This window comes from Pimephales promelas, chromosome 5, assembly GCF_988280905.1.
Source record: "Pimephales promelas chromosome 5, fPimPro1.hap1.1, whole genome shotgun sequence".
Taxonomy (NCBI): Eukaryota; Metazoa; Chordata; class Actinopteri; order Cypriniformes; family Leuciscidae; genus Pimephales; species Pimephales promelas.
Genome location: NC_142773.1, coordinates 17,145,054 through 17,156,741, shown reverse-complemented (window position 1 = coordinate 17,156,741; position 11,688 = coordinate 17,145,054). Strand labels below are relative to the sequence as shown.

The 11,688-nt window shown below is 37.8% G+C and overlaps 1 protein-coding gene across 1 annotated transcript; it reads right to left on the bottom strand.

The window, feature by feature from the left end:
- Positions 1-3,316: 3,316 nt before the first annotated feature.
- Positions 3,317-11,570, bottom strand: LOC120471450 (angiopoietin-related protein 3). The gene is made up of 7 exons (XM_039661268.2): positions 10,972-11,570; positions 8,560-8,670; positions 7,685-7,784; positions 7,486-7,599; positions 6,469-6,564; positions 4,451-4,717; positions 3,317-3,880 (listed from the first exon to the last, which is right to left on the bottom strand). Exons 1-7 carry the CDS (start codon positions 11,458-11,460, stop codon positions 3,717-3,719), a joined length of 1,341 nt encoding a protein of 446 aa, XP_039517202.1. The 5' UTR covers positions 11,461-11,570; the 3' UTR covers positions 3,317-3,716.
- Positions 11,571-11,688: the final 118 nt, after the last annotated feature.

The window sequence follows — 11,688 nt, the reverse complement described above, 5'->3', positions numbered from 1 at the left end:
AGATGAATAAGACGGCCAACAAGGGCTCATTCATGTGCACTATTTGCCCAGGCATTTACTCAGCAGAGGCTAAATAGAGCTGATTCTGAGTGAATAAGCCCAGGGTGGATCTGGCTGTAAACACTAAATGGGTTGTTTTGACATATTCTAAATCTCCCAGGATCATTCAAGATCCGAGCAGCTAATGAAAAACATGCCATATCGTTGGACAGTCAGGGTTTGGGGACAGTCAGGGGGGTTTGGGTATTGACTGCAGCATGTCTAAGATCCTTATGGATGAAATTACTGCATTGATGTGTTGATTATAACAGATGGTTTAGCTGGCTCCAAAATAAACTGAATAAAAAAAGACCCAGGGTAAGTCCTTACTGCAACAAGACCAATTGCGGTTGAAAGAAAGGAAAATCCTTTAAGATCCAGGCAAGTTGCGAGGTGAGGACACCATGGATCGGATTTGTTTGTCCAGCTTAATCTGATTGAGATCTAGGGAATTTGGAGGCCAAGGCAACACACCGAACTTTGTGTCTCTCAGTATGTCTCAAACTATCCCTGAACAATTTTTGAAGTGTGGGAGGGTGCATTATCCTGCTGAAAGAGGTCAGTCCATCACGTATCACCGTGCGTGATCTGCAGAAATCTAGGTGGTAAATGTCAAAGTAACATCAACATGAATACCAGGTGCAGGGTTTCCCAGCATAACATTGCCCAAAGTGCAACACTGATTCCCTTCGCCTGCCTTCTTCCCATTGTTCATCCTGATGCCATCTTTTCCCCAAGTAAACAATGCACTCGCACCCAGCCATACACCCAATTTATCTAAAATAAAACCAGGCAACCTTCATCCATTGGTCTAAAATAAAGGAAATAAGTTCTGACACTCACTTGCTCTTTGTAGGTGCTTTCGACGGTGGACAGGAGTCAATCAATGACATTTGTTATCGGCTATCTATTGACATTTGCAGTAAACTTTGATGCACTGTGTGTTCTTTCTACCTTTCTATCATGGGCTGCATAAAGTTTTTCAGCAATTTGAGCTACAGTTGCTCTTTTGTGTTATTAGACCAGACAGGCTTGCCTTCGCTACCCATGTGCATCAGTGAGCCATGGGCTCCCCCTGATGTCGGTTCACTGGTTGTCCTTCCTTGCCCCACTTTAGGTTGGTACTAAACACTGCTTCCCGGGGGGCCACTGTGACTATGCCAAGTAAAGCCGCGTTTCCACCGTAGGAACTTTCGTGGGGTGGGATTTGGGCACTGAACGCTTGATTTGTTGAGTTCACACAGAATTTTGATTGATTAACTCCATGCAGCATTTTATTTAACCACTATCAAAAGTATGTTCGGGTGCGTGCAGTAAGAGTTTGCTTTGTTTGCTATTCGAATCAACAATAGATTTTAAAAATATGACCTTTATTATATTAATTATTATATTAATATGGCTTTATTAAGTTTATATGCAGAGTACGAAATCCAGTGGGAAGCCGTGCGCAGTCCTACGTCATCTGACTAATTCTCATGTTACTTTAGACCGCGATGGAAACACAGACGGCAACAGGTCTGGTTGGAGTTCCTGGGACAATTTTTTCCGGGTAAATTCGGTGGAAACGTGGCTTCAGACATATTTTGAAGTTCTGGAATAACATTCTTATCTGAAAATGTAGTCCTGTAGTCTTATCTCTAAAATCAGAGGGGATTGATAGATGCATAACATTGCTGTAATAGAAGCACCTAACCCTTAGCCTGGCTAACGCCAGACAACGTATCATTGAGAATAAGACGTGGTCTGGAAACCACATGTTCATTTTCTCGTATTTGAGCCATGATTTACGAATGCCCAGAGCCGTATTATTGGGTGTTAAAGGGATAGTTAACTTTGAAATTAATTTTTGATATGTTTTAGCTTACCTCAAGGCCATCCAAGATGTAGGTGTCTTTGTTTCCACAGCGTTTTCAATTTTGACATTTTTCGGTCAAACCGTTGTTGTCTGTCAGTCATACACTGGAGGTTAAGGGGAGGTTATATTAAAATCGTCTTCCATTGTGATTTCCCGTATATCTAAATATGTTTAGTGAAAGGTAAAACTTCCAAATCACTGTGTAAACAATGCGTGACGTAGACGCGCGAGAGATCACTTCCGGCGTAACGTCTGGAGACGGTTCAGTTCGGTTCAGATGGAGATCTGATTCAGATCAGTTCGACGGATGTTAACAAGAGGTAAAAACTATAAATACTGTTCGTTTTCTCACACAAACCGCTCTCTGTGCATGCTCTTTGAGATGAACCGAGGGAGGACCCCCTTAACCTCCAGTGTATGACTGACAGACAACAACGGTTTGACCAAAAAATGTCAAAATTGAAAATGCTGTGGAAACAAAGACACCTACATTTTGGATGCCCTTGAGGTAAGCTAAAACATGTCAAAAATTAATTTCAAAGTGAACTATCCCTTTAAGAATGTCTATCAAATGCGCCTGTACGTAGCTCATAGCCAATCGGTTCAACAATACCAGATGATGCATGTAGAGCGACAGAAAATTAAACGAGGAAGAAGATGATGGGTCAGAGATTTAGGATATTTATGTATACACAAAGGCTGTATCAAAAGATAACTTCGCTCCGCTGCCAAGATGGATCCATAAACATAAACAAACTGCTTCGGTGTGTCGCATGTACGTCGTCATCGTCTTGCTGCTCCCTCCCCGTTCTGTGATTGGTTGCCTACCTCAGGCGAAAATTTGGTTCATGGTGTCCAGGCTGCCTAACAGCATGAATAAAACCGCGCTGTGGCAAGGCAGCATGGGGGAACCCAGGCTACCCCCTGGTTGTAAGCCTAAACTTGAAACTTCTCCCTCAAATCTGATTGGTTGATTTGAATGTTGTTCCAAGATCAACAAAGATGCTGATGCAGGAACATGTTGTCCTTGCGCGTTCACTTATACAGTCAACACCCCACAAGACTTACTTTTCCCCCCTGCTTCCAACATATGAAATTCAAAAACTGACTGTTCGCTTGCTGCCTAATAAATCCCCGTTTAAATATTTTAACCAAAGAATCAAAGTTACTCTCTTCTTCTGTCAGTGGTTTTAATGTTGTGGCTGATCAGTGTATGTATTATTTTAACAAACTTAAATTAAAAATGACTGCAATTATGTACAATGCTCAGAAGAGGGCAATGCTGCATCAGCTACGGACGTTTGCTTCACCCTCAATACCCACCCCCCACCCCCCCTTTATTATTGTGTGGTTTCCACAGATTTGCTGTCATTTATACATTTTTGTACATGAGATGTTAAAAAAACAGCAAATTAAACTATTTTTGAAATACAATTGCATTTAATGTTAATACAATTATATATATTTAAGAGAATATTTATTGAAATGTAGTTCAAAAACAGCAAAAGACAGTCAATATGACATTTAAGCACATGGATGAAACTGGCTTTCAGAAGGTTAAATGAAAGGTTTCCTGGTTGGACTGACTGCAATGTAATTAAGAATGACTGAGAAACTGAATCATATGTCCAGACCAGCGGCCTAATCATAGTGTAAACGTCCCATTTTTACTGCAGCATACTTGATATGTTTATACTCGGCAAACTTTGTCATGGACATTAAAAAGTTATTTTGTAAAAAAAAAAAATGTATTCAGTTGTTCAATGAATGTGTATTGGAGCTCTGATAATTCCATACTGTGTTTCTGCACATACTGTTGATATTAAGAGCTTTGTGGCTTTGTGAGATGACTAATGGAGATTTTTGAGGCCTTGAAGATGGTGGTTCCCCTGCCAGGTTTCCAGTGGGTTCCCTTTTTACGAGGTCTGCTCTGAATACACTTGCCATTCAGGTTAATGTCGCCGCAAATGCTAAACCACCACCCACCTAAAGGAAACAGCAGCAGCCGTGTACAGAATTACACATTTAATTAGCAATTTCCATGCACACAAAATATTATGCACACAAAAAAGTAGGTGTTTTTAAAAAGAAGTTTTTAAAAAGAAGTAAAAAAGAGTTTTTTCTCAAAATAGGCTCTTAAGGCACAGGAACAGGCAAAGCAGTACTTGATATATTAATTTTGCTCAATGAAAGAGGCATGAAACAGGGAACACTCTCAGAACGTTCTCTCAAAGTTATAAACAAACGTTCTCCCGGTAACGCTAATGGAACAATCGTTCAAAGTTTTGTTCAAAAAACATTATTTATACTGTACTGTGCATTGTTCAGGGAACTTTTTTTAATGTTTTAGCTAGTTGTTCTAACATCTAACATTTCTTAAATTTGTAGATACTTGTACATTCCAATAGTTTGCAAAATTATAAAACAGAATGTTCCCTTAACATTTGTACAACCATGAAAAAACATTTTAAAAACTGGAAATTTTGAACGTTTTCATAACTTAATAAGTTCTTGGAACCTATTTATTTTAGCTGCAAATGATGGCATGTACTGTACCTGTGTAGTCTTGGGCACAGTTTGGATGGTTTCCATCGTTGTGGTCTTTAGTGGAGAATCTGAATCCAGTGTGTTCGTCCACAGTAGAGCTGGACTCAGCCGACTGCAGCTTCAGATGGATGGTGTAGTTGGAGGCAGCGTTCTCCAGGATATACTGATAAACTATGAAATGCTTATGTTTCCCCCAGTCCTCTACCTGGACGTGCAGGAGAGAATGTCCCTGATGGGCAACAGCATAGATCTTCTTCAGCCCCAGCCAGAACTCACCTATCAAACAGACATCTGAGACATCAGCTGTCCATATAGTGTAAAATTGTAATATTACTTTGGAATGTTATGGCATTCCATCATAATATATACAGTATGGTGTGATCTAATTACTATAGGCATTATTTCACATTTTTACATATTAATATCACTCGTTTTAATAATTCTACAGTTTAGATATGAAGAGTTCAGATGCAAAAGCCTCTAAATGCCATTTGAAATTTTCTTCTAAAATGACCATTTTTATCAAGCTTGTATATTTAAGTTCAGTAATTTCACTTAAATGACAATTAATAGGTAATCTTCATTGCCATTTAAGTGAAATCACTGAACTTAAATATACAAGCTTGATAAAAATGATCATTTTAGAAGAAAATTTCAAATGGCACTTAGAGGCTTTTGCATCTGAACTCTTCATATATAACATATATTATTAAAAATATAATTATTATTATTAAATGTATAGCAGCCAAGTTGCATGCAACCATATTAATTAGTTAAATTTTCAATGTTATGATCTTTCTGACACCATTTTTGTTGATTATTTTAATCATGTTTCAAACAAGAATAAGCTTCTGAAACACTGAAATTTACTAAAAGGATTAGAAAGTAGAAAGACTGAAATAGTATTTTTTGTAAAACATGCTCCAATAATCTTTGTTTTATTCGCAACTTCAAAAACATATTATTATTATTATTTTTTCCAGTGGTCAAGCTCAATATTTAAACTTTGTAAGGGGGAAAAAAAAAACAGATTTTTTTTTTATTATTATTATCATTTATTTTTTTTTTTACAGATTTTCATTTTCAGTTTTATATATTTTTAAATGATCCTCTAGTTTTCCACTGACCTTCAAACCCTTATTTTACATTTTATGACTGATACAAAATATTTTATAAAATACATTTTAGAATATATATATATATATATATATATATATATATACATATATATATATATATGAAGAGTTCAGATGCAAAAGCCTCTAAGTGCCATTTGAAATTTTCTTCTAGAATGATGATTTTTATCAAGCTTGTATATTTAAGTTCAGTGATTTCACTTAAATGGCAATGATAATTACCTATTAATTGTTATTTAAGTGAAATTACTGAACTTAAATATACAAGTTTGATAAAAATCATCATTCTAGAAGAAAATTTCAAATGGCACTTAGAGGCTTTTGCATCTGAACTCTTCATATATATATATATATATATATATATATATATATATATATATATTTGTAAGTAATTTGCCTACCAGAAATGTTCAAATCTATTCAAATGAAATAAAGTATATGAATTTAAAACACAAAAATGCTGCCTTATATTTTTAAGTACAATCTTCTTGTACTGTATAACTTGTATAACAATAAAATGTTGAAAATTGCTTAACTTATTGTGATGAGTCAAAGCAATATTAAAATATATGTTGTCATCACTTATTGATCATATAATTTTTTAGCGTGCACTGTGACACAAGGCTGTAACCACATGCATGCACTATATTTCTACAGTAAGTATTCTGAAAGATATTATGCCTAGATTTTTCATGAGAACAGATTAGGACAAGGAAGGCAACATCATAAAAGTGGAATGGTCAAATTGCACACACTGTGAAATTATGTTGTAAAAAGTGATACTAAAAGTAGAATGTCAAGATGTCAAACACTCATTGTGCTCCACACTATAATCACAGACTGAACACATTTACTCAAGTTTATGAGCACAACATCCTTGATTTAACTCACTGCTGAAGTCTCCAAATCCATCTTCATACTTCTCCCAGGACTGGTCAAAGTCCACAGAGCCATCATGTCTGCGCTGGATGACAGTGAACACTCCCTCTGTAGATGACAGATAGACCAGTATGCATACAGTCATCTCAAAGTTAGACGAGTCCTTTTGTGTTGTTGTTGTTGTTGAAGGGAAACACCTCTGGATGTTTTTTTTTTAAAGGGTTAGTTCACCCAAAAATGAAAATTAAGTCATTAATTACTCACCCCCATGCTGTACCAACCCCGTAAGACCTTCGTTCGTCTTCGGAACACAAATGAAGATATTTTTGATTAAATTTGAGAGCTGTATAACTACCACATTGGCTCCTAAGGGACTGCCTCTTGACGGCCCAGAAAGTCAATGAAGAAAATGTTTAAATATCCCAAGTGACTACCGTGGCTCAACTATATGTTTATCAAGCGACGCGAATACTTTTTGTGCGAAAAAACAAACAAAAATAACGAGTTTATTCGACTATTTTTTTTCTTCCTTGTAGGCCAGAACGAGACTTCCTTAGATTTCCACGACGCATGCGCGAGAATTGCAATCTGAAGTAGTGTAAGCTGGTGTAAGCAGATCGCAAATCTCGCGCATGCGTCGTGGAAATCTATAAGGAAGTCTCGTTCTGGCCTACAAGGAAGAAAAGAAATAGTCGAATAAACTCGTTATTTTTGTTTGTTTTTTCGCACAAAAAGTATTTGCGTCGCTTGATAAACATATAGTTGAGCCACGGTAGTCACTTGGGATATTTAAACATTTTCTTCATTGACTTTCTGGGCTGTCAAGAGGCAGTCCCTTAGGAGCCAATGTGGTAGTTATACAGCTCTCAAATTTAATCAAAAATATCTTCATTTGTGTTCCGAAGACGAACGAAGGTCTTACGGGGTTGGTACAGCATGGGGGTGAGTAATTAATGACTTTTTCTTTTTTGGGTGAACTAACCCTTTAAGAATTCAGAGATGCGAGAAAGATAAATGCTTTATTCTTACCCTCAGTGAATTCACAATTCACAAGAAAGGGGTTTGACTTGTGTGGTTTAATAGCATACAGGCCGCTGGATTTCTGTCCTCGGTTGAAGACCTCGCCGCAGTCTTTTGGAAGATCTACAACACACAACGTGACATGACGGTATGTAGCTGAACAGATGCAGTAACATTTTTCAAAGCCATTCATTCCTGCCTCCCCTACCGCTTGAGAAGCTCCCATCGGATGTGATGTAAGGAAGGTATCCTGAGAGGCTGTTGGTTTGGCGGTCCCTCAAGTTTTCAGCAGTTTCCTGGATGCTGAGCTAGATAGCAATTTTGAAAACACAGTTTTACTCAAAAACGTCATAGTCTATTCACACTAAGGACAGTAGTAACAATAACTATGAAGTTTTAATAATCATTCTAATTTTATGAGAATAGCAGTCAACAGAATCACTGTTGGAAGAATGTTGCTGGAATCACTTTTAGAACGATTTTTCCATCTCATGAATAATAAAAACATTAACAGCCAATCAGAATCTATTATGCTTTCAAGAGCTAGAGCATTTAAAGTCACAGTGAAATCAAAATGGACAATTCTTATTTTGTTTTGTATGGGATATTGCAGTATTTATTATGAATGATTTATTCAGGGTTTTTTTTTTTTCACCCCCTCTTGCTCACCCAACATGTATCATTTATCATTTCACGTTTTAGTGAAGGAAAGATCACAAACTTCCAAGTCATGCCAAATTTAAGATAACAGAACTGCAGCGCATGCTTAAAAGAAACAATGTTATTGTGTATGGATGCTAAGTTATCGCTCTTGGTGTGAATGGGCCTTAAGGGGGTTTCCAAATCCCATATCTGGCTCAGGTCCTGCTTTCATTATAGGTCTATGGGGTATTTATGCTCCTTTTATTGCCTGCTGGATGAGAAGTGGCATCACTTAACAAAGTAATAGCATACTTCACTTCAACAAGCCGCATGATTTAAAATAGCATTTATTTTTTAATTGCAAACTGTGCAGGATGGGTTACTCGCTGACAGCACATATCCACAGTTATAGTTATCTCAAATGGTCTCTTAATACTGTACTTTATTTTCCAGGCCCTTGATCTTGGTCCTTTGGTTGTTGAGCTGCTCACTTTGCTCGTTCACAGCCTTTAGCAGATCAGTGATGCTCTTTTCCTGGGTCTGGATGATCTCCTAATAGACAACAGCAACATCTTAGCATTTTGTCACCCTCCTGGCCATGGTATATCTGCTAGAGCCCCAGATGTTTTCTCTGCGGTCTAAGTTTTTTTTTTTTTTTTTTTTTTTATGTCAAACATAAACGTGAACCTGGCAGGCGCCATTCATAACAGAATTTGTGCAGGATATTTCAAATCAAATTTGGAATGAATTAATGCATGAATCATTAAATGCATACAGTACCTGGTGCAATGTACTATTAAAGGGGAAATGAAGCGGTGAATCAATTTTACATGATTTACAAGATGGATTTCCAATTTAACCAACATTTATATAAGAAACATTACAAATGTAAACATTTAGAAGAAAAAAAGAAAAAAACTTTGTATCTTTCGCCGCCAGGGCGCCGCCATTGTGCAGGTGACGTCACGGGGTTGGTTGGCTCAAGTTTAACAGGCTCTGGGCATTGAAAATCGCGACATCAAACTGTGTTTATACCAGTGTTTTGACCGCGAACGACTAATGTTAGGTACAGATATTAGACAAAAAGACGACGTCTCATGTTATATGTTGACAAACTCCACATAGAAACATTGTTCGCGATGTCTGTCGTCAGATATTCCCGTCTCGTCAATAACATGTAAGTTACATTGCTGTGTAGAACAGTCAGTGGTGGTTTGGGGCGAAGAGCAACGCTAACTTACCAGGTGTCACTGTGGCTGTTGTCCTGCGATGCCCTCCGTGTCAGAGTCCATCTGTTGTCAAGAGGTTGATCTTGAGCATGTATTGCGCGGTCAATTCTGCATCACCGGCGCGCACGTTTACCATGCTGTGCCGGGAGTTAGACATGTGGAAGCGGCGATGCTTTCCCTGAAGGATGTCAGAGCGGAGACACTTTTTCCTAGTATATGTAGGCTGTAGCTAACGTTACTAGCACTACCAGTGCGAAAATGTGGACGTTTCATTTCCCCTTTAACAAATACGTGCTAACTTATTTTAATTATTAATACGTGCTAACGCAATACATGCTCAAGATCAACCTCTTGACAACAGATGGACTCTGACACGGAGGGCATCGCAGGACAACAGCCACAGTGACACCTGGTAAGTTAGCGTTGCTCTTCGCCCCAAACCACCACTGACTGTTCTACACAGCAATGTAACTTACATGTTATTGACGAGACGGGAATATCTGACGGCAGACATCGCGAACAATGTTTCTATGTGCAGTTTGTCAACATATAACATGAGACGTCGTCTTTTTGTCTAATATCTGTACCTAACATTAGTCGTTTGCGGTCAAAACACTGGTGTAAACACAGTTTGATGTCGCGATTTTCAATGCCCAGAGCCTGTTAAACTTGAGCCAACCAACCCCGTGACGTCACCTGCACAATGGCGGCGCCCTGGCGGCAAAAGATACAAAGTTTTTTTCTTTTTTTCTTCTAAATGTTTACATTTGTAATGTTCCTTATATAATTGTTGATTATATTGGACATCCATCTTGTAAATCATGTAAACTTGATTCACTGCTTCATTTCCCCTTTAAAAAGGTACTATGTTAATACATTGTATTATGTTCTGCTAGAAAGCACATTGTAATCTTGTTTTTTAAAATTGAAAAGGCTGAAAATTACCAGTACCTTTCCCTATTTTCTACATGTGATATAATTGCATATCTTTTTTTATACAATTCACTACGCACATCGTTTTTGGACCATAGGAGGAGAACACATTTCTCATTATGCTCTCCCAAACATTTTAAGGTCAAGTGAACCACTGTGACCTAAATTGTTAGCACCCTCTATAAAATGCTATTTTTAAAAAAAAGAATATCTTTGTATGTTGAATATTTGTTTTTATTTGTCTTTTCTTTTTTGTATCCTATTATACAACCAACTTATGATCAGATTTTGTCAATATTAATTCAATTATTTTTAGAAAGTTATCTGAAAGTAATGTGGCGGATACTTGGATCTGTTAAAACGATCTGTTAAATTGACTCTGTTTAGCTTAGTTTAGAGAAATATTTAGGTGACACTTGATTTTTCAGTGTCTTGTTTCACGTTACATATAGCTAATGTAGTAATTACTATATTAATCATAATAACATGCAACTAACTCTAAACCAAAACCTTCAGCACACAGAAAACACAATTCAAATTCACAATCATGCATTAAAAATAAAGAGCCGGGTCTTAGATTATGAACCCTGGAACCTGAAGAAATGTCAGAAAAATCTTTACACACACCAAATGAAAACAAGCAAGATGATTAAAATGTTAGGTGGTCATTTGAGCCAATTCATAATCATACCTTGAATGTGGAGATTTCAGCAACCTGCTCAGTTGAGAGCAAACTCTTGGACAGACCACTTAACTTCTCCTCCAAGCCTCCCACCTGACTCCTCAGATGATTCCTCTCTTTTATGATATCTTCCACTTTGGAGTTGATCTCCAGCGACATACTCTTTATTTCCTCATTATTTGCCTTTAAGAACACAGTGGTCTTCTTCAGTTCCTCCTCCTCCTCCTTGATTTCACTGGCCAGCGCAGAAAGTTGGTAGAAGGATTTGTCAAAGACGTTGAGCTTTTGGAATATATCATTGATCTGATTCTTGGTATTCTGCACAAAGTCCTTCAGGCTACGGCCCAGCTGTAGGAGGCCGTTCGCCAAAAGCCGAACTTCGTCCAGAGCTGCAAAGCGTGACCGAGTTTCTGTCTGATGTTCAGGCAAGGTGAGCTCTGCTGGAAAGGAATGAGATTGAGACGACACCAGAAGGAGCGATAGTAAAAGAAGTATCATGGTTGTTTCTTTTCAGGTAAGACTGCTCTGGTCCTCACCAGGCGCCCACGGTTTTGAACTTCTTTTATATGCGTCCTCCTGTCGGGCTGTTGATCATTAAACAGCATGGTGGTGACCCCATATAGACCTTTATTAAGTCCCAACGCTGTCCCAATAAGTAAATAAAGGGTTGAAATGCACCAATACAACAACTTTCAGCTACATTCACGTGATGTATCAACATCATCT